Genomic DNA, 23,361 nt, shown 5'->3' on the forward strand with positions numbered 1-23,361 from the left:
GGCTCCGGACGCGCAGGCTCAGCGGCCATGGCTCACGTGCCCAGCCGCTCCGCGGCATGTGGGATCTTCCCGGACCGGGGCACAAACCCGTGTCCCCCTGCAACGGCAGGCGGACTCCCAACCACTGCGCCACCAGGGAAGCCCCCTTTCTGTTCTTAGGATAAGTCCCACTAAGGATATACAGTCAAAATCATGAGTTTTAAAGTCAGTTTCTTATTTTTCCATGCGGTTATGCCAGTAACTTGAAATATACTTTGATTCATGACTTTCTTTTTCTTTTAGGAAATACTTTGCATTTTCTTCTAAAAACGAATTATGTAAAGTACTTACATGATGCCAAAGTCAAAACTATAAGACAGAGTATATGAAACGAAGTCTAGCTTCCATACCCATTTTTTTCACCTTGTTTTTTTACATATAACCCTTTTTTATTAGTTTGTAATTTAGTCTGCCATTGCTGCTGCTTTAAAATGTGAGCAAATGCACCACACCTTTCTTGGGAGAGAAGCAACATATACATGGCCTCAGCCTTGCTTTTTTCACTTAAACAATATATCCTAGCGTCCCATGGCCTCCACAGAGATGGTCTTCATTCCTTTGTACGGCTGCACAGAACTGCATTGTGTGGATATACCGTGCTTTATTCAACCAGTCCTCTGTGGATGGACATGTGGGTTCAACAAACATTTACTGCATAACTAAATTGTGCCAGGCACTGGAGAGCAAGGCATGGTGTCTGGCCTCAGGAAACTCAGAGTGTAGAGAGGGTGAACGCTTGCAATACAAGCACTTTCCTAAGGGAGTGAGATCTTGGATCCACTTAGCACAAAGGGCACATGGAACAGGGAAGACAGTGTCCCACACAGGAGGGATACAGTAACTGTCTGTGGATCGCCGTCTTGCTCCCATAGGGGTCAATATCTGGGAGATCTTGATAGGGGAGAATCCCCTTGGGAGGAGTTTTTAATCAATGTTTGAAACTGCTTAGAAAATGATGAGTGCCACCAGTTGGCCGGAGAAAGAAAGACCAAGGGAAAGACGTGGAAAGGAAGGGTCCTAACCATAAAATTCCCCTGAAAAGAAAAAATGTAAGTTAATACAGGAGCTGTGGTTTAACAGTAAGAACTAACACCTGTATAAAATTTACCACGGACCAGAAATTGCTCTAAGCCGTTTAAGTATATTTAACTTTAACAATTCTACGAAGTAGGGACTATTACTACCCATGTTTTACCTTCGAAAAAAATTAGGGCACGGAGAGGTCGCCGAACTTTCCGTCAAGGTCACAGAACGGGCGAGGGGGGTTGGGAGCGAGAAAGCACTCGCAGTCAAGATCCGCAAATCGGCTATCTGTAAGCGGTGCCGTCTCCAAGGCGAGACGAAAGCCCTTAAGTCTCCCTTCACTCTCACAGCCCCCTGGGGACCAGAGCCTACTCTTAGCACTCCCCGGGCGCGGCCTCTCCACCCCAAGATCCGAAAACCCCGCAGGTCATGCTCTAGGCGCCTTGCGGCTCGGGAGCCAGAAAAATCCCAAAGACCTGCGGAACGGTGGGCGCAAACTAGGACGGCCGGCGGGGCAAGGTGCGTTTGAGCCTCGGTGCGGGGCAGCACGCCGCGCACGCCTCCGCGAAAAGCGGCGCCGCCTGCTCTCCGACTCCTTCCGGTGTCCGCCGCCGGTTTCTAGGCGCTCCCGCCCACGTCTTGCCGCAAATACGGTGTGCTTCCCCGGGCACCTACCACACAACGAAAGTTATGAGAAGTCACCGGCAAACGCCCTGGCAAAGCCGGGGACTGTGACCGGCCCCCGGGGAACCCAAGATCTAAGGTTCTCAGCTCCACCGTCCGAGAAGCCGCAGCAAGAGACCCGCCAGGACAAAAAGTCGCACGAGGCCGTGGCTCCTTCCGCTGCCCCCACCCCTACCACTTAGAGGTGCCGACCCCGCCCCGGGAGCAGCCGGAACACACGCGGGGAAACACCTCACGTGCACACCCGCGGGCGGGCCCGAGCCACACCCGGATCACCCGCGTTTCTAGCGAAACCTCCGTCGTCGCAGACCATTTTCAAACTCCTCGCTTACCAGTGACTTTCGCCTTTTTTCCCTTTTTAAAAGCCCACGGCAATCAACATTAAAAATCTAACTGCAGGAAAAGAAAAATCAAAGCTAACGCAGAACTCAGAGTCAAACACGCCTCACAATCACGTACTAGACACAGGACGATAAGCACTATCAACAACCAAACCATCGCAGGATTAAAAGGATCCTTCATAGTTCATGTCAGACGGGTAATGTGCCACAATCGTAACAAGGTTGGAAGGAGGCACATGTCACACAAGCGCGTGAACACCCAATCATCACACTTATGAACTACAAAAGGATCAACGTGACTCGTCGGCTAAGCAGCCCCGGGTACGACCCACTAACTTCACAGTAAGGGTGACAGATGTAGTGCATATTTACTTAGACTTGATATAAAAAGTCCTGTATATTTTATCATGATCACCGATATTGCCTGATACTTCTTTTGTTTCTACCTCAGTAAGTGAAAACAGAAACCAAATAGCGATGCGGCTATTATCCATGCAAATATACTCTCCATAGCTCCACCCTCTCTTGAACCCGGGTCGCTATTGCTTTACGGTAGTACGTCGTGAAATGACGGAGCGTAGCCGCGGTAATGGCGGAAGCTAGCCTTGTGCTTTGCGGCAACGACGTTTGCTAAGTCGGATCCTGATAGGCGCAGGCGTGCCGGAAGGGCTGAAGGTAACGGTGGCCCTGTTAGTGTCACGCCTTAAGAGATTTATTTCTCAGGCTCTTTAGGATATTTTTGTTTTGTTTTCTTTTTTTTTTTTTGAGTCTTCAGAGAGGCAAGAGTAATTTCTCCCTTCCACTGTTGGGAATCTGAGCTTCTGTTACTCTCAGAGAACCCCCTTTCCCGCATCTTTTCCTTTATACCTTTACTCTTCTGCGGGCTAGGCTCTCCCTCGGTCCTCCAAGACGTCTCGCCGTTTTATTTGATTTTAGTTCTGTTCTTTGAGAGAATCCCAGCCCCGGAGTTATCTTTCCTTCCCTCTTTAGCGGACCCCCGCTCGCCTCCATCCTCGTCCTCGGTCTGAGGCATGGAGCCTGACGGCTCTCGGGAATCCCCACCTCGGGAGGGCTCTTCCTTTCCTGGACCGTGGCCTTCCTCCGCCCTCGGACAGGCCTTCTCCCAGATCTTGCACCAGTTTGCCGGTCAGGAATCCCGACGGGGCAAGGCCAGAAATGCAGCTCTTCGGGACCTCAGTGCTGTACTAGATGCCAAAGAATGTGATCAGTTATTTGCGGGGAGTGACACCTCGCTCCGTGGAATGCCCGAGATGCTGGGGCAGGTGGCAAAAGCCCTGGGGAAGTATGCAGCTCCTCCCGAGGGGCCGGAAGGGGGAGGTGATCGTCACTCCGAAGTGGCCGAGAAAGCGGCAGCAGTTGGGTTACTCTTCCTTAAGCTGTTGAGGAAAGTTGAGACCGCTAAGAATTCCTTGGTTTGCCCTGCATGGAAGGCAGGCCTCCGTCACTTGGCAGGACCCATCTATATTTTTGCCATCACACACAACTTGGAGCAACCATGGACCAGCCCAAAATCTCAGGGCGTCGCTGGACAGGTGCTCGCCTTACTGCTTCAGGTTACTGAGTGTGGTTCTGTGGCTGGATTCCTCCACGGAGAAAATGAAGATGAGAAAGGGAGATTTACTGCGGTCATGGGGCTTCTCAAACCCGATTTGAATAAGTGAGTACTCCTGCCGTAAGGGCCACCGATTTAAGCTTCAGACTAATGTTTTAGAAGGTTAGAGCTCAAAGGAGTCTTGTTTCTGCATCAGCGACATAAAGGTGTTGTAAGCCCAGAACGGTTGTGATTGTGATGACGTTAACTCGGTAGTGGCAAGTTCGACATTAGAACCCAGGTCTTCAGACTTGATTTTCTAGTGTTTTTTCCAGTCCTGACAACTGCCCTGAAATTGGAAGTTCAGTCCCATTTATTTAGACTTAACTTTCTTCAGTTAGGTGGGGTTGGCGATTCGGAGAAGATTTAAACTTCGAGAAGATTTAAACTTATGGTTTGAATTTAAACTTAGGGATCTTGAAGCTCATCGCTAGTTATTAGATATGGAAGCGTGTTTGGGATGAAAAAATGAAAGTCCTTTAGATTGCTGTTAGCTAAAGTATTTTCTGTGAGTTTCCACTTGCTACTTTGTACATTTGTGTTTGTGACCCTGGAGCGATGAGAAAAAAGTGAGTACATAACTGTCTTTTTACCAGGAATGTGGAGGTAAAAGGCTTAGTTTTGAGGAAGTCTCTTGCTTCTTTTTATTGCTTCTGAATAGGACCAGTTTCATTATTTGCAATATAAAGATAACATTACCTGTTACACCGTATTTGAAGATTGGTTGAGTAGTGTGTGTAAACTCACTTTATAAGCTATAAATTGCTGTTTGAATATTGATTCATTTGCTCCCATGTGGTAATAATAATAATAATAGTGATACTGAAGACATTTCCTTTCCTCCTCTCTCCCTTCTCAACACTTTCTCACTGTAACCACCACCATCACCACAGATTCTTTACATAGCTGTGGTTATAACTGGCTACTTTTCATCGGATATTCTTTAGACCCAGAGCCCTGGGTGATAAATGTATTTAGTGTAAGTTCTGTACGTTATTTTGATCTAAATCTTAAAAAAGTATGTTGTTAACATTGAGTTATCTTATGTGGGATGTATTTTTCTTTCAAGTATAAGAAAATATAGTTAGCTTGAACTGGACACCATGTCACTTAATGTGGTTTCACATTTCCATTTAGGGACTCCTGGAAGAGTAACCCAGCCACCAAACATGTTTTCTCATGGACTCTGCAAAAGGTCACTCGACCCTGGCTGAGCCAACATCTGGAAAGGGTACTTCCCCCATCATTGCTCATCTCAGATGACTATCAAACCGAGAACAAAATCCTGGGTGTCCACTGCCTCCATCACATTGTGCTAAATGTGGTAAGTGGCCTCCGTTCTCTGTCATCTGTACCGATGGTGCAGGCTGAGTCATCATGGCCATTCCTCGTTCATGACATCACTGCTCTACTGCTACCCATGTTTATATCTTTTATTAACTGGCTTTCTTTTAATGCTGTCATGTGACTCTCAATTCACTAATTTATATTTTTCTCTCTGTATTTTCCTCTGCCAACCTAGTAGGTTGTATCTTATAGGTGATGTATATAAGAAACGTAGACCATCGTCAGACTGAAGAACCAGACTTTGAGTCATTAACAACTGACTTTCAAGGAACAAAAAAATTCAGAAGCTGAAAGGGATTATACCCAAATGTGCAATCTATTACTCAAGGAAACTGCTTTTTTATTTTTAAACTGTGTATTATGGAGCTTTTAAAATATACGCAGAAGTAGAGAGAGTGGTATAATGAATCCCATGTACCATGTTCAATCTCAAAAATTATCAACATTTTGCCAACCTTGGGAAGCTTTTAATTGGGTAATTTGTTTGATTGCAGCCAGCTGCTGATTTGCTGCAGTACAACAGGGCCCAAGTCCTATACCATGCCCTTTTCAACCACCTGTACACACGGGAGCACCACCTCATTCAGGTAATGGTAAGATTTGTTCATAACTCTGAGTCTGAGCTCTCAAATTTGAGTAGAAGGTGGCACTATGTGAATAAGAATACTTGGTACACATTTTACTCTTCTAGGAAGGTAAAGATGATAACTGAGAGCCACTGACAAATTGAAAATATGGGGGTAGCAAATGACTAGAAAATGTCTCAATACCAAGAGACATCCACATTCCTGAGTCTCCACAGAAAAGCCAGTGTTTTATCTTCATCTGGGTCAATTATATATCACTTGGGGGCAGCTTTATGTCTGAAAAAGTTCTATTTTTTATTTTTAATGTTTTTTTAGTCTCACCAATTTATGAGCAAAAGAGAGATGGGTTCTTTTTTTGCTTTCCTTTTTCTTTATTTTCTCTTTTTGGCCACACAGCTTTCAGGATATTAGTTCCCCAACCAGGGATTGAACCCAAGCCCCCTGCAGTGGAAGCACCGAGTCCTAACCACTTGGCTGACCAGGAACTCCCAAAAATGTTCCATTTTTATTACTTTAAGTGTCTTTACTTCTGGGCTGCTTTTATATCAACACACACTCTGGGAACTCCTTTTATGTTGGGTTTTTTGTGTCATTTATTCTTTCATCCAGTAGACATTGAGTACCTACTGTGTGCCAGTAACCATTGTAGGTTCCAAGAATGAATGAGTCGGACAGGGTTTCTGACTTTAAGAAATCCTTTGGAGAGACATTTATGCAAATATATATATTGTATATGTAAATACAGTACAGAGTAATAAATCTATTAAAAGTTTTCTGTAAAGTGCAGTGGGTGTTGAACAGTGGGCAGCTAATGAGGTTTGGTGGTATAGGGGTGGTTTTAAGAGGATCGGGTAAGGAGGTGATATTTGCTTATAAAGGATGAATAAGAGTTTCAGGCGTGGTGTTTGGAATCACACCAGGACAGACGTAAATGATAAGGTCCTGGGCAGGCTGCGGCGCACAGCATCTGCTGTGAAGAGACCTTCAAGCTGGCGGAAGAGTAAGACGTGGAGATCACCTTCCTCCCCACAGATACATCAGAAATACATCTACATGTGGAACAACTCTTAGAGAACACCTACTGAACACTGGCAGAAGACCTCAAACCTCCCCAAAGGCAAGAAACTCCCCATGTACCTGGGTAGGGCAAAAGAAAAAAGAAAAACAAGAGACAAAAGAATAGGGACGGGACCTGCACCAGTGGGAGGGAGCTGTGAAGGAGGAAAGGTTTCCACACAGTAGGAAGCCCCTTTGCGGGCGGAGACTGTGGGTGGTGGAGGCGGGATGCTTCAGAGCCACGGAGGAGAGCGCAGCAACAGGGGTGCGGAGGGCAAAACAGAGAGATTCCCGCACAGAGGATCAGTGCCGACCGGCTCTCACCAGCCCGAGAGGCTTGTCTGCTCACCCGGCGGGGCAGGCAGGGGCGGGGAGCTGAGGCTCGGGCTTTGGTCGAGGGAGAGGACTGGGGTTGGCTGCGTGAACACAGCCTGAAGGGTTTAGTGCACCACAGCTAGCCAGGAGGGAGTCCGGGAAAAAGTCTGGACCTGCCTAAGAGGCAAGAGACCATTGTTTTGGGGTGCGTGAGGAGAAGGGATTCAGAGCACCGCCTAAACGAGCTCCAGGGATGGGTGCAAGCCGTGGCTATCAGCGCGGACCCCAGACACGGCATGAGACGCTAAGGCTGCTGCTGCAGCCACCAAGAAACCAGTGTGCAAGCACAGGTCACTATCCACACCTCCCCTCCCAGGAGCCTGTGCAGCCTGCCACTGCCAGGGTCCCGTGATCCGGGGACAACCTTCCTGGGAGAACACACAGCGTGCCCCAGGCTGTTGCAACGTCATGCTGGCCTCTGCTGCCGCAGGTTCACCCCGCATCCGTACCCCTCCCTCCCCCTGGCCTGAGCGAGACAGAACCCCCAAATCAGCTGTTCCTTTAACCCCGTACTGTCTGAGCGAAGAACAGATGCCAACAGGTGACCTACACGCAGAGGCGGGGCCAAATCCAAACCTGAGCCCCGGGAGCTGTGCGAACAAAGAAGAGAAAGGGAAATCTCCCAGCAGCCTCAGGAGCAGTGGATTAAATCTCCATAGTCAACTTGAAGTACCCTGCATCTGTGGAATACCTGAATAGACAGCAAATCATCCCAAAACTGAGGTGGTGGACTTTGGGAGCAACTGTAGACTTGGGGTTTGCTTTCTGCATCTAATTTGTCCCTGGTTTTATGTTTATCTTAGTTTAGTATTTAGAGTTTATTATCGTTGGTAGATTTGTTTATTGATTTGGTTACTCTCTTCCTTTTTTTTTTTAATATATACATATATGTATACTTTTTGTCTTTTTCTCTTTTTGTGACTGTGCATGTATATGCTTCTCTGTGTGATTTTGTCTGTATAGCTTTGCTTTTACTATTTATCCTAGGGTTCTGTCTGTTTTTTCTTTTCTTTTTTTTTTTGCGGTACGCGGGCCTCTCACTGTTGTGGCCTCTCCCGTTGCGGAGCACAGGCTCCGGACATGCAGGCTCAGTGGCCATGACTCACGGGCCCAGCCACTCTGTGGCATGTGGGTTCTTCCCAGACCAGGGCATGAACCCGTGTCCCCTACATTGGCAGGCGGACTCTCAACCACTGCGCCACCAGGGAAGCCCTTTTGTATAGTTTTTAATGCTTGTTATCATTGGTGGATTTGTTTTTTTGGTTTGGTTGCTCTCTTCTTTCTTTTTTTTAAACAATTACAAATTTTTAAAATTTTGATTATTTTATTTTATTTTTCCTTCTTTCTTTATTTTTTTCTCCCTTTTCTTCTGAGCCATGTGGCTGACAGGGTCTTGGTGCTCTGGCTGGGTGTCAGGCCTGTGCCTCTGAGATGGGAGAGCCGAGTTTAGGACATTGGACCACCAGAGACCTCCTGGCCCCATGTAATATAAATCAGGGAGGGCTCTCCCAGAGATCTCCATCTCAACGCTAAGACCAAGCTCCACTCAACAACTAGCAAGCTACAGTGCTGGACATCCCATGCCAAACAACTAGCAAGACAGGAACACAGCCGCACCCATTAGCAGAGAGGCTGCCTAAAATCATACTAAGTTCACAGACACCCCAAAACACACCACCGGATGCGGTCCTGTCCACCAGAAAGACAAGATCCAGCCTCATCCACCAGAACACAGGCACCAGTCCCCTCCCCCAGAAAGCCTACACAACCCACTGAACCAACCTTAGCCACTGGGGGCAGACACAAAAAACAATGGGAACTATGAAGCTGCAGCCTGCGAAAAGGAGACCCCAAACACGGTAAGTTAAGCAAAATGAGAAGACAGAGAAATACACAGCAGATGAAGGAGCAAGGTAAAAACCCACCAGACCAAACAAATGAAGAGGAAATAGGCAGTCTACCTGAAAAGAATTCAGAGTAAAGATGATCCAAAATCTTGGAAACAGAATGGAGAAAATACAAGAAACATTTAATAAGGACCTAGAAGAACTAAAGAACAAACAGAGATGAACAACACAATAAATGAAATAAAAAATTCTCTAGAAGGAATCAATAGCAGAATAACTGAGGCAGAAGAAAGGATAAGTGACCTGGAAAATAAAATAGTGTAAATAACTACCGCAGAGCAGAATAAAGATAACAGAATGAAAAGAATTGAGGACAGTCTCAGAGACCTCTGGGACAATATTAAATGCACCAATGTTCGAATTATAGGGGTCCTAGAAGAAGAGAAAAAAAAAAGGACCGAGAAAATATTTGAAGAGATTATAGTTGAAAACTTCCCTAATATGGAAAGGAAATGACTGTCAAGTCCAGGAATTGCAGAGAGTCCCATACGGGATAAACCCAAGGAGAAACATGCCAAGACACGTATTAATCAAACTATCAAAAATTAAATACGAAGAAAAAATATTAAAAGCAGCAAGGGAAAACCAACAAATAACATAAAAGTGAATCCCCATAAGGTTAACAGCTGATCTTTCAGCAGAAACTGCAAGCCAGAAGGGAGTGGCAGGACATATTTAAACTGATGAAAGGGAAAAACCTACAACCAAGATTACTCTACCCAGCAAGGATCTCATTCAGATTCGATGGAGAAATCAAAACTTTTACAGACAAGCAAAAGCTAAGAGAATTCAGCACCACCAAACCAGCTTTACAACAAATGCTAAAGAAACTTCTCTAGGCAGGAAACACAAGAGAAGGAAAAGACCTACAATAAGAAACCCAAAACAATTAAGAAAATGGTAATAGGAACATACATATTGATAACTACCTTAAATGTATATGGATTAAATGCTCCAACCAAAAGACATAGACTGGCTAAATGGATACAAAAACAAGACCCACATATATGCTGTCTACAAGAGACCCACTTCAGACCTAGGGACACATACAGACTGAAAGTGAGGGGATGGAAAAAGATATTCCATGCAAATGGAAATCAAAAGAAAGCTGGAGTAGCAATTCTCATATCAGACAAAATAGACTTTAAAATAAAGATTATTACAAGAGACAAAGAAGGACACTACATAATGATCAAGGGATCAACCCCAGAAGAAGATATAACAATTGTTAAGTATTATGCACCCAACATAGGAGCACCTCAATACATAAGGCAAATGCTAACAGCCATAAAAGGGGAAATCGACAGTAACACAATAATAGTAGGGGACTTTAACACCCCACTTTCACCAATGGACAGATCATCCAAAGTGAAAATAAATAAGGAAACACAAGCTTTAAATGATACGTTAAGTAAGATGGATTTAATTGATATTTGTAGGACATTCCATCCAAAAACAACAGAATAAATTTTCTTCTCAGGTGCTCATGGAACATTCTCCACGATAGATCATATTTCGGGTCACAAATCAAGCCTTGGTAAATTTATGAAAATCGAAATCGTATCAAGTATCTTTTCCGACCACAATGCTATGAGACTAGATATCAATTACAGGAAAAAATCTATAAAAAATACAAACACATGGAAACTAAACAATACATTACTAAATAACCAAGAGCTTACTGAAGAAATCAAAGAGGAAGCCAAAAAATACCTAGAAACAAATGACAATGAAAACACGATGACTCAGAACCTATGGGATGCAGCAAAAGCAGTTTGAGGAGGGAAGTTTACAGCAATACAGTCCTACCTCAAGAAACAAGAAAAATCTCAAACAACCTAACCTTACAGCTAAAGCAGTTAGAGAAAGAAGAAGAAAAAAACCCCAAAGTTAGTAGAAGGAAAGAAATCGTAAAGATCAGATCAGAAATAAATGAAAAAGAAATGCAGGAAACGATAGCAAAGATCAATAAAACTAAAAGCTGGTTCTTTGAGAAGATAAACAAAATTGATAAACCATTAGCCAGACTCATCAAGAAAAAAAGGGAGAAGACTCAAATCAATAGAATTAGAAATGAAAAAGGAGAAGTAACAACTGACACTGCAGAAACACAAAGGATCATGAGATATACTACAAGCAACTGTATGCCAATAAAATGACAACCTGGAAGAAATAGACAAATTCTTAGAAAAGCACAACCTTCTGAGACTGAACCAGGAAGAAACAGAAAATATAAACAGACCAATCACAAGCACTGAAATTGATACTGTGATTAAAAATCTTCCAACAAACAAAAGCCCAGGGCCAGATGGCTTCACAGGCAAATTCTATCAAACATTTAGAGAAGAGCTAACACTTATCCTTCTCAAACTCTTCCAAAATTTAGCAGAGGGAGGAACACTCCCAAACTCATTCTACGAGGCCACCATCATCCTGATACCAAAACCAGAAAAGATGTCACAAAAAAAGAAAATTACAGGCCAATATCACTGATGAACATAGATGCAGAAAACCTCAACAAAATAGTGGCAAACAGAATCCAACAACACATTAAAAGGATCATTAAAAAAATTTAAAAAAAAGGATCATACACCATGATCAAGTGGGGTTTATCCCAGGAATGCAAGGATTCTTCAATACATGCAAATCAATCAATGTGATAAACCATATTGACAAATTGAAGGAGAAAAACCATATCATCTCAATAGATGCAGAAAAAGCTTTTGACAAAATTCAACTCCCATTTATGATAACCCTCCAGAAAGTAGGTGTCAAGGGAACTAGCCTCAACATAATAAAGGCCATATATGACAAACCCACAGCCAACATCGTTCTCAATGGTGAAAAACTGAAACCATTTCCTCTAAGATCAGGAACAAGACAAGGTTATCCACTCACACCACTATTATTCAACATAGTTTTGGAAGTTTTAACCACAGCAATCAGAGAAGAAAAAGAAATAGAAGGAATCCAAATCGGAAAAGAAGTAAAACTGTCACTGTTTGCAGATGACATGACACTATACACAGAGGATCCTAAAGATGCTACCAGAAAACTACTAGAGCTAATAATGAATGTGGTAAAGTAGCAGGTTACAAAATCAATGCACAGAAATCTCTTGCATTCCTATACACTAATGATGAAAAATTTGAAAGAGAAATTAAGGAAACACTCCCATTTACCATTGCAACAAAAAGAATAAAATATCTAGGAATAAACCTACCTAAGGAGACAAAAGACCTGTATGCAGAAAACTATAAGACACTGATGAAAGAAATTAAAGATGATACAAACAGATGGAGAGATATACCATGTTCTTGAATTGGAACAATCAACATTGTGAAAATGACTATACTACCCAAAGCAATCTACAGATTCAATGCAATCCCTATTAAACTACCAATGGCATTTTTCACAGACCAAAAGATTTCACAGTTTGTATGGAAACACAAAAGCCCCCGGATAGCCAAAGCAATCTTGAGAAAGAAAACAGAGCTGGAGGAATCATGCTCCCAGACTTCAGACTATACTACAAAGCTGCAGTAATCAAGACAGTATGGTACTGGCACAAAAACAGAAATACAGATCAATGGAACAGGATAGAAAGACCAGAGATAAACCCACACACATATGGTCACCTTATGTTTGATAAAGGAGGTAAGAATATACAATGGAGAAAAGACAGCCTCTTCAATAAGTGGTGCTGGGAAAACTGGATAGCTACTGTAAAAGAATGAAATTAGAACACTCCCAAACACCATATACAAAAATAAACTCAAAATGGATTAAAGACCTAAAGGTAAGGCCAGACACTAAAACTCTTAGAGGAAACCATAGGCAGAACACTCTATATGACATAAATCACAGCAAGATCCTTTTTGACCCTAGTGAAATGGAAATAAAAACAAAAACAAGTGGGACCTAATGAAACTTAAAAGCTTTTGCACAGCAAAGGAAACCATAAAGAAGATGAAAAGACAACCCTCAGGATGGGAAAAAATATTTTCAAATGAAGCAACTGGGAAAAAGGATTTAATCCTTACCAAAGGGTTAAACTCCAAAATATACAAGCAGCTCATGCAGCTCAATATGCAAAGAACAAAGAACCCAATCCAAAATGGGCAGAAGACCTAAATAGACATTTTTCCAAAGAAGATATACAGATTGCCAACAAACACATGAAAGGGTACTCAACATCACTCATCATTAGAGAAACGCAAGTCAAAACCACAATGAGGTATCACCTCACACCAGTCAGAATGGCCATTATAAAAAAACCTACAAACAATAAATGCTGGAGAGGATGTGGAGAAAAGGGAACCCTCTTGCACTGTTGGTGGGAATGTAAATTGATACAGCCACTATGGAGAACAGTGTGGACGTTCCTTAAAAAACTAAAAATAGAACTACCATATGACCCAGCAATCCCACTACTGGGCATATACCCTGAGAAAACCATAATTCAAAAAGAGTCATGTACCACGATTTCATTGCAGCTCTATTTACAATAGCCAGGACATGGAAGCAACTTAAGTGTCCATCAGCAGATGAATGGATAAAGAAGATGTGGCACATATATACAATGGAATATTACTCAGCCATAAAAAGAAACTAAATTGAATTTTTTGTAGTGAGGTGGATGGACCTAGAGTCTGTCATACAGAGTGAAGTAAGTCAGAAAGAGTGAAACAAATACCATATGCTAACACATATATATGGAATCTAAAAAAAAAAAAAAAGGCTCTGAAGAACCTAGTGGCAGGACAGCAATAAAGACGCAGACGTATAGAATGGACTTGAGGACACAGGGAGGGGGAAGGGTAAGCTGAGATGAAGTGAGAGACTGGCATGGACACATATACACTACCAAATGTAAAATAGATAGCTAGTGGGAAGCAGCCGCATAGCACAGGGAGATCAGCTCGGTGCTTTGTGACCACCTAGAGGGGTGGGATACGGAGGATGGGAGGGAGACGCAAGAGTGAGGGGATATGGGGATATATTTATACATATAGCTGATTCACTTTATTATACAGCAGCAACTAACACAACAATATAAAGCAATTATACTGCAGTAAAGATGTTAAAAAAAAAGTTTCAACTATGGGGGGTGTGCAGAGAACATTCTGAAGAAAGAAGAAACAAGTTATATAAAATCAGAGGTCGAAATTACCTTGTTTCTTATTTTATGCCTAGTCTCCCTCCTCCCACCTCAGTCTGTCCCCTTTCTTTTTTAAATACTATTTTTGGTTTTGAGAACCCAGGCTGTGCTAACAGCCAGAAAGGTGTTAGGGCTCTTGAGATGGTGATTTAAGGAAAAAAAAAAAAAAAAAGGAAAAAGGAAAAAAGACATAAAAGAAAAAACAAAGATCCCAGGAGAGCTAAAAGGGAGTGCCTAGACACTGAAATTTCAGATAGGGCTGTCAAAGTGGATACAAATAGGATCATCTGAGATTCTGTTTGGGAGTGGTTTTATTGTAAATACTTGTAAATATCACTTAGACTCAGGAATTTACTGACAGTAGACTTAGACTCCTAAGTTTTGGATTAAAGTCTTAGCTCTGCTATTCTTCCAATTTTATAGATTAGCAAAGAATCATCCTGAGGAGAAGGTATTAACTTGAGACGGTCCAATGGAGATAAAAGAATGTAAAAAAAGTTTGAAAATGTAAAGTAATATACATTAAACTTATTACTAGACTGTTTTAGAATTCTATGACATGGACCCCAAGGATGGTAGATTAGTGGAAGTTGCTAGAAAAATCTGAGTGTTGTGAATACAAATTCGTTTACTACAGTTCCTTTCTATTACTTCCTCCTAGGCTGTGCTCCTGTGTCTGCTGGATTTATTCCCCATCCTGGAGAAAGCCCTGCACTGGAAGGGAGATGCAGCCCGACCCACCACACACTGTGACGAGGTCCTGCAGCTGATCCTGATGCACATGGAGCCCGAGCACCGCCTTCTCTTACGCAGGACTTACGCAAGAAACCTACCGGCTTTCGTGAAGAGGTGAGTCCCAGGGCAGCGGGGCGTGGCCATACTCAACTTCAACTTCACTCTTTGGAGTCACATTTTCTCTGTCATTTTTAGGTTGGGGATCTTAACTGTCCGGCACTTGAAGAGGCTGGATCGAGTCATCATTGGTTATCTGGAGGTTTATGATGGACCCGAGGAGGAGGCTAGATTGAAGATATTGGAAGCCCTAAAACTTCTCATGCAGTATACTTGGCCCAGGTATGACAGCCAGCAGACAGGTGTGCTAAGAGGGGCAAAACTCAGCCGATACTCCCTTCAGAACTTGCCCAGGTGTACATTCAGTACAAAGTATTAAGGACGTGCCATATATTTGAATACCTCCTGTTTTTCCATACCAATTGGATTTTGAACTGTGAAAGTGGCATTGAAGATATAATATAGTCAGTTCCTTCAGGTGTACATTTCTCTGGATTTATAATGCATATTAGAATTTTAAAGGCCATTTAGCAGTGCTACAGTAGACGTACTTCACTTTGTTCACCATAATGTTTCTTAAATCTGATAGAGAATGGAGCACTCATAGCACATCACTGAACATCTGTGGTAATCAGAATACTGATGTGGGATATATTTGCTTAGCATTCCAACTCTGGCTCGAGGTAGGTGTCCCGAACAGCAAGCTGGAGCCCAAACATGTTGGGTCTGCAGAAGGCTCTCTTGCATGAAATGTTTAATTCAGCGAGAGTCCAGTGCCTCAGCAACACGTGGGTGTCTCTGTTCTGAGCTGTATTCTCTCATCTCCTCATAATGTACCCCACAGTCACATTTGTAACGAGGTTGCATTTATTTGCTTACTGTCTTTCTCCTCTACTGAACTAGAAGCTCCAGGAGGATGGAAGACTGACCACTTTAGTACACTGAGAACTCCAGAACTTACTCAGAACCTGGTATTAAGTACACAGATATTTTTAAAGTGACTGGAATAGATGCATGAATGAAATTGAATCAGACTAATACTGTCCCAGTAGAAGAGGTCAGCAAGCAAACGTAGAGGTCAGAAAATGAATGTCAATTATGGAGGGGCCGGGGCTTGGGGAGTGGGAAACAGCAAATTGTGTGTTGAGTGATGACAGGTGGAGGGCTGAGCAGCACACAAGTTACAGGAAAGCACTTAATGTTTTTTAGATCAAGATGAGGGATGGAAACTTTTCTTCTCCCAGTCACATTTCTGCCCAGAAGTATAGTTTATTTATATTTTCACACTACAAGTTAAATTATTTTTCAGCTTCCTTAAGGCTTTTTAGTTTTTTTTTTATTGTGGTTAAAAAATACATAAAATTTACCATTTTAAAGTGTACAATTCAGTGGCATTAAGTGCATTTACAATTTTGTGTAATCATTATCATACAAACTTTTAGAAACACTAAGTAGAAGTAAATAGACTGGGCCTAACTGGTGGTAATCTAGGATCTAGAAATATAGTGACAGAAAACTCAAATTGACACGTAAGTCTCAAAAGCCAAGCTTATTTCCCTCACTGTATTTTTAATCTCCAGGCCTAAGACCGCATCAAAGCTAAAGAACTATGGACCATTTCCTGTTCTCTGGTCAAAAGTATAGGCCCCTGGTAAGGGAGGTCCCAGTTCTCCCTTTTCAGGAGGGGCTGTTTGCTTACGGTAGGACCATGCTTATGGAGGGAAACTAGGTATTCCTGGGCAGGCCAGAATGTCAGTGTGTATGGGCAGCATGCTGTAGAAAAAACTAAGGGCCTTAAAGTTCAGAAATCTGGAGTCTGGTCTCTAGTTCTGCTTCCAGCTCTGTGGTCTTAAATTTTGACTTCAGTTCCTTCATTTATGAAATGAGGGTTTTCTACTAGATGGCCTTTGAAGTCTCTTTCAGTTTTAATATCCTGATTCGGAGTCTGAACATCATTTTTCTTCTTGATTCCAGAGTTCCCTGTAGACTTGTGGTCTTACTGAAGGCTCTCTTGAAACTGATATGTGATGTAGCAAGGGATTCAAGCCTCACACCCGAATCTGTTAAGAGTGCCTTGTTAGAAGAGGCCACAGACTGCCTGATTCTCCTGGACCGCTGCTCTGAAGGACAGGTGAAGGTAAGGGACAGTCTGCGACTTGGTTTCTGATAGGCTTCTTCATCCTCAGGTAATTCCTGTGATTCTAATTTACATTTAAGTGCCTGACCAAGTCTGTAAATGAACGTGGGGGGTTCGAGTCTCTACCTCTGAGCCTTCTAGCCTTCAATGGAGTTTGATTAATACCTTATTCTTCCTTTAAAGCTATTCAGAACTGTTTAGACCAAAAGGCAAGAGGATCAGTGGATGTTTCTGGAGCCAGGACAGAGAATGGGCAAAAGGATCACGATCGAGAAATTTAAGTTCTGTTCTAGTGGTCTGAATGAAAAAAAAAAAAAAAAAAAAAGGTTGAAATAATGGGCTATAAACCACCAAGGAGTAATAATTTAGGTAGAGTAAGCAATTCAGTTACCAGAAATGTTTCCAGTTTTTCAGAGGCAACTGTGTTTTCCACATGCTTACTTATCCACGTGGGAATTCTTCCTTTGGTCTCATATTCCACAGAAGTTAACTTCTCAAAGCCATAGCATACAATAGCTGTGTGTCCACGTATACATAATTTATAAATTACTGTCTTATTTCTTACCCCATTTAGAAATCAACTGAAAGTTATAAGGCAGCATGAAAAGAAATTCATATCCTAAAAATATTTAGGGGTAGCATGGTTTATTCAAATTATTTCATCTTGGCTTTTTAATCTTGGGCACTTTTCAAGCCCTAGATTTAATCTTGATTCACCCTGACTGGTAGTAAGCTACTTCTCTGTGCTCCAGTAGGACATTTCCGTTTCTAAAGTTACACCTGTTCTGTGAACTGTGCCCTAGTGTCATCCGTCCTTCCTTCTTTGAGTATGGTACCAAGAAAGAACCACCAAGGTAAAAGGAAAACACATATCAAACAAACAAACAAACAAAAAACAAACACTGTTTGGTTTGATGTTTCAGGGTCTCCTGGCTAAAATTCCCCAAAGCTGTGAAGACAGTAAGGTGGGGAACTATATCCGAAGAGTGCAGCAGGTTTCTGAAGGAGCTCCCTACAATGCAACTTAAGACTTGTATTACTTTCCTGAAGGAGGAAAAGATTTTCTTTCTGTTCCAATTGTTTTAAATGGAATCATTTCAGGAAAAAGGTATATTTATATTAAACATTATAATTTAGATCTTCTTTTTCCTTCTTTCCTTTTTACTCCCATAAAAGTAGGGAAAAGAAACATGAAAAAATTGAAGTCTGGACATTTCTAAATAAAGGGGGGAGGGGGAGGAATGCAGGGGGAGGATACCAAGGAAACGGGTGGGTAGCATTTAACATTTAGAAATATTTACACCCACAAACTCATCTGTTACGTTTCTTGGGCTCAAGCTGTTACTCCAGCACACGTAACAATGCTATAAAAATACTCTGTTCACAACTTAGGCTTTTCTCCACTCCCTCCCATATTTTTTGCCCCACAGAAGTAGCATAAATATTAAAAACACAAATATTGTGTTAAAAACAAGATAAAGAGCAAAACCCAGAAGTGTGTATGTGTTTAAGATAAAAAAAAAGGGAAGAAGTTCAAAATGTCCAGTCCTGTTTATAAACGTCTGAAGGGAAATCACGTGGTTTTGGCCTTGGCCTCGGGCTCTGTCTCCAGCTCGTACTCTATCTCTACATATGCTTTCTTCCTCCTCAAAGGTCCTTTCAAGGGTGCTTTGCCTTTGTGTTTAGTGTCAACGACCTCTTCTTCTTCCTCACTGGAGGATTTATCATCCTCATCTTCATCACCGCTGGCATCCAGTTTATCCATGTCCTAATATGGGGAGGGGAAAAAATAGGAAAGACACTAGATTCATTCCCCAAACTGCCTATTTAGAACTAAAACTAGAGAATTTATCTGCTCTGTGTGACCAGAACTCCCCTCCCCCTTTTTTGTCTGAAGCCAAAGGACAGATTTTTACCCATGAACCTCACCTCAAAATCACTTATGTCGCTCTCATCAACTTCATCATCTTCCACAAACTCTCTTTTTCCCACATCCTAAAATAAAATGCAACTGTTATGTTCAAGATACATAATGAAAATTCAGCTTAGACATCTGGTTGTATTCTTTGATAAGTGCATCAATAACATAAACAGAATGAGAGTCTACTTACTAGGCAAGCAAAATCAACTTATTTCCAAGTTTAATACTTCTGAATTTAAAACACTTCAGGGATATCAATTCTCATGCCTGATTTAAATCATTAGAGATAAAACATCCTCATTTTAAATGGTTAAGATCAATATACAGTACAAGAGCAAACAATTCTTTGCACATTCAACAAAAAGTATTAATTTCAAATATTAAAAAATAGTTTACTACTAGGAAAAGTTACACCTGTGTACCTGTGTGAGTCTATTGTGAATCTACTTGTTAAATTTGCCCTTTACCTAAAAATACTATCATTTAAGTACTTCCCCTATATTAACAGTAAAATTAAGCCCCTTGTAAATTTCAGTAGGTTCCTTAATGTTATATTCCCTCAGCTAATAAGGACCCTTCATTTGTCATCTTGCAGGAAAAATTTTAGAATGCTAATAAATAAGATCAAATTGTCAATGCATAAATAGTTTGTTGGCTGAACCTGGAGAACAAAGCAGCCACTACTGAACCAAATTAATCAAAAATGATAGGAAAAAATAACCAAATATCTATTTTGGTTAGGGAAATGAAAATGATATTCTCTCTCAATTACGTAAAAATAGATCTCATCGGGCTGGTGGCGCAGTGGTTAAGAGTCCGCCTGCCAATGCAGGGGACACGGGTTTGAGCCCTGGTCTGAGAGGATCCTACATGCAGCGGAGTGGCTGGGCCCGTGCGCTGCAACTACTGAGCCTACGCTCTAGAGCCTGCAAGCCACGACTACTGAAGTCTGTGATCCCAGGGCCCGTGCTCCGCAACGGGAGAAGCCACCGCAATGAGAAGCCTGCACACCGCGACAAAGAGTAGCCACCCACTTACCACAACTAGAGAAAGCCCGTGCACAGCAACGAAGACACAACACAGCCAAAAATAAATAAAAAAAAAAAAAAAAAAAAAAAGATCTCATCCCATAGGTTACTGCTTGACAAAGCAAAAACACAAAGCTTACTTCTTTATCGTCTTCATCATCTTTTTCCTCAGCATCTGAAGAGCCACTGTCTGCCTCCTGCTGTTCCAGGGCCTTGTCGAAGGCATGGATGGGGAAGTTGTAGATGTCGCCATACTAAAGAACATAAACGTGGGTCAGCTTTAACCACATTTGGATCTTATGCTTGAAGTCCACTGTCCAACAAGTATATTATTTTCCTCAGTGATCAACAAGAATAATTAGTAATATTACTATATTATTTTCAGGCCTAGAGCCAGCAGTGTCTTTCAAAAACCCATATTGGACATTTAAATAATCAGCGATTAATACCAAACAGGCACCTTCTATGAAGGATGGATACCAGATCACTTAAAACTCAATAGTCTATAAAACCCATGGATTGGAACAAATGCAATTTTGCTGATAAAGGGGAAATAGTAAGGAAAAAGTAAGTTTTATTCATGTTGTTTCTGTAAATGACATAAATTTTTCAAAAGACAATAAAAATTCATTTTAAAGAACCTTAAAAGTCTAGGATGAATAGGCAGGAGGATCGAAACTGTACGGCTTTTATAGAGAGATCTGGAGTTGTTGTGTTTGGGAGGGGGAGTTGGGAATAATGGCAAAAAAGGAAAGGTCTCTCTACTGAAGTATCAAGAGTAACTAAAGTATTTTATGTGCTTGATCAGGAAACTAAAATGAGGAAGCCAGGGCCTATATGATATCTATTTTATTCCAGTAATAAAATCAAGGTTAAGATCTTTCTAGCATCTTTAAAAATAAAACACATTTCCCACTATTCCTACATTTCCTAGCATATTACCACCTAAAAAATAAAATCTGTACCCCAAAGTTCCTAGCTTTCTCACCGTATCTTGTTTCAGTCTCTCCAGCAATTCCTTTTCGATGGCGTTGTCCAGCTGAGCAGCTATTAATGCCTTTTCCTGTAAGAGAAAAAGAGCAAACCCATTTACTTCATTAGACTCATTTTTCAGCCTGTAGAAGTGGGAGAAATCAAGTTTTTATGTGAAAGATGTAATCCCCTTTTCCCTCTTACTGTAATAGGAACTTCTGCCTGTCCAACCAGACATATGTATCTTTAAAAAAATTCCTATGGTTTTATGAATAGATTTTTAAAAATAGTTTGATCATTTATTTTTATTTTTTTAAATTTATTTATTTGGTTGCACCGGGTCTTAGTTGCGGCTCGTGGGCTCCATGGTTGTGGCATGCGTGTGGGATCTAGTTCCTGGACCAGGGATCAAACCTGGGCCCCCTGCATTGGGAGCATGGAGTCTTAACCACTGCGCCACCAGGGAGGTCCCTTAGGAATAGATTTCTAAATTAAATTCTACAAATTCTTTGACGGATACACAAAGCAAGTAGGTCTACATACATTTAAGTGTCTCAGAAAATTAGAAGTCCTGAAGCAGACTCCATAAAAGCTGCAAAAAGGAAACAGAGACCTTCACCCATTTACGCTTTCTAAAACGGTGTTAGATTCCATGTGATAGATAGAAAGTAGATCAAAAAATCTCTTCAGTGGTCTTTTGTAGGAAATGATACATGGTATCAACCTTTACACAAACAAAACATAAAAATGTAACCTCAATCTGCCTTTCTTGCCAAAGACTGTGCATTAATTTGAGAGTAAAAATCATAGCGAATGTTAGTGTTACACACTGAAGCTATGTTAGGATGAACAATGCACAGGATCAATTACAATGCAGGGAGACTGGGAGCACACAGAGCAGTTAGAAGGTTACTGTGATCTACATTTTTCTCTAAAGCGGGTGCTCACACCTCGGGTGATCCACTGAGATGTAGCAAATACTCAAAACTTTTTTGTATATTTTTTTCCTTAAGATATTAACTATTACACATTTTTATGCACACTCACATAGCTGCCTTGACTCTGTCCATAAAGGAAATAGTTGTGTGTCACATTACAGTGAGCAAGATATGCCAAGGGAAAAAATACTGCACAAGAGTTTGAAAGTGGTGGCCTCACTCCTTTATTCAGATCATTGCAGCCTATAGCTATTTGCTTGGTTAAGTGGATTTACAGATGATATTGAATACTTTGCAATAAGATAGGGAGTAGTTTTAAAGATGTATGCTGGTTATTTAATGATTTAGTACTTTAAAAAGAGTTGTAGAACTTAAAGAACCATGCATTTTTCACAAAGAGAAAAATGTTCCAGATTTGTCAACCTTTTCTAAGATGACAGATGGCTGTCAGCAGTATGTAACATAGCAGAAGGTTTTTTGTTTGTTTTTATTTTTGGCTGTGTTGGGTCTTCGTTGCTACACGCGGGCCTTCTTTAGTTGTGGTGAGTGGGGGCTACTGTTCATTGCAGTGCGCGGGCTTCTCATTGCAGTGGCTTCTCTTGTTGCAGAGCACGGGCTGTAGGCGCACGGGCTTCAGTAATTGTGGCTCGCAGGCTCTAGAGCACAGGCTCAGTAGTTGTGGCGCGCGGGCTTAGTTCCTCCGCCACATGTGGGATCTTCCCAGACCAGGGTTCGAACCCGTGTCCCCTGCATTGGCAGGCGGATTCTTAACCACTGTGCCACCAGGGAAGCCTCTGTAGCAGAAGTTTTAAAAAATAAATACACGCACTGTTCTTTCAAAGGAAAGGCAATATTTTAACAGTGAGTTTGAAAGAATTGTTTTTCCAAAAAAACCTTGTTCTGTGGCTAGAACATTTAAAAAAGTGATTACATCTATATGTGACATTGCTGAAAACGTGTCTTCTATAAAAGCTGCAATCACACACTTAAAAAATTTGGAAACGCCATTTTCTAACCCATTTAAAAATCTTCCAAATCTATTTCAGAGGGCTTCAAACTTATTTGGTAAAAATAGAAAATTTTAATTTCTTCTGAAAGGTTTGCAAGAATGCCTGTTTTGACTCAGGGAGGATGAAAACTCACTAGCCAGATTTAAACAAAAATGTCTGCATAATTGGTGGCGGAGAATGAAAAATGAACAGCAAGTACTAAATGCAGGCACTCAAAAATGCCCTCCTGGGCTTCCCTGGTGGCGCAGTGGTTGAGAGTCTGCCTGCTGATGCGGGGGACATGGGTTCGTGACCCGGTCCGGGAGGATCCCACATGCCGCGGAGCGGCTGGGCCCGTGAGCCATGGCCGCTGAGCCTGCGCGTCCGGAGCCTGTGCTCCGCAATGGGAGAGGCCACAGCAGTGAGAGGCCTGCGTACCGCAAAAAAAAAAA

The 23,361-nt window shown here is 41.9% G+C and overlaps 2 protein-coding genes and 1 non-coding gene across 5 annotated transcripts in view; 1 reads left to right on the forward strand and 2 right to left on the reverse strand.

Moving 5' to 3' along the window:
- Positions 1 to 2,274: 2,274 nt before the first annotated feature.
- On the reverse strand, positions 2,275 to 2,378 carry LOC114897725. The gene has a single exon (XR_003794250.1). It is a non-coding gene; the product is annotated as a small nucleolar RNA U13 (small nucleolar RNA).
- Positions 2,379 to 2,784: 406 nt separating this feature from the next.
- On the forward strand, positions 2,785 to 19,789 carry TTI2 (TELO2 interacting protein 2). Of its 2 annotated transcripts, XR_003794225.1 has the most exons (8): positions 3,119 to 3,765; positions 4,837 to 5,023; positions 5,541 to 5,633; positions 14,794 to 14,981; positions 15,063 to 15,206; positions 16,899 to 17,061; positions 17,985 to 18,169; positions 19,765 to 19,789. XR_003794225.1 is itself a non-coding variant. In XM_029226518.1 (7 exons), exons 1-7 carry the CDS (start codon positions 3,119 to 3,121, stop codon positions 18,087 to 18,089), a joined length of 1,527 nt encoding a protein of 508 aa, XP_029082351.1. In that variant the 5' UTR covers positions 2,785 to 3,118; the 3' UTR covers positions 18,090 to 18,199. The 2 variants fall into 2 exon arrangements, 1 of the variants encoding a protein (XP_029082351.1); XM_029226518.1 differs by lacking the exon at positions 19,765 to 19,789 and having other exon boundaries at positions 2,785 to 3,765; positions 17,985 to 18,199.
- MAK16 (MAK16 homolog) overlaps positions 16,244 to 23,361 on the reverse strand; it is a 12,777-nt gene continuing 5,659 nt past the window's right edge. Inside the window, exons 7-10 of one of the 2 annotated variants that reach the window (XM_029226520.1) lie at positions 20,999 to 21,073; positions 20,151 to 20,264; positions 18,991 to 19,056; positions 16,244 to 18,829 (exon numbers count right to left, since the gene is read on the reverse strand). In XM_029226520.1, the coding sequence (XP_029082353.1) occupies positions 18,635 to 18,829; positions 18,991 to 19,056; positions 20,151 to 20,264; positions 20,999 to 21,073 (450 nt within the window). In that variant the 3' untranslated portion in view covers positions 16,244 to 18,634. The remainder of the gene's footprint in view (positions 18,830 to 18,990; positions 19,057 to 20,150; positions 20,265 to 20,998; positions 21,074 to 23,361) is intronic. The other variant, XM_029226519.1, reaches the window with a different exon arrangement.

This window comes from Monodon monoceros, unplaced genomic scaffold (assembly GCF_005190385.1).
Source record: "Monodon monoceros isolate NGI ecotype Baffin Bay Population unplaced genomic scaffold, NGI_Narwhal_1 Super_Scaffold_17, whole genome shotgun sequence".
Classification (NCBI taxonomy): Eukaryota; Metazoa; Chordata; class Mammalia; order Artiodactyla; family Monodontidae; genus Monodon; species Monodon monoceros.

Excerpts from the sequence above, each read along its gene's own strand:
- TTI2 (XM_029226518.1), top strand. The coding sequence starts at position 3,119 with ATGGAGCCTGACGGCTCTCGGGAATCCCCACCTCGGGAGGGCTCTTCC. Across the intron at positions 14,982-15,062 it reads CTACCGGCTTTCGTGAAGAG|GTTGGGGATCTTAACTGTCC; the intron begins GTGAGTCCCAGG and ends TGTCATTTTTAG. Across the intron at positions 15,207-16,898 it reads ATGCAGTATACTTGGCCCAG|AGTTCCCTGTAGACTTGTGG; the intron begins GTATGACAGCCA and ends TCTTGATTCCAG.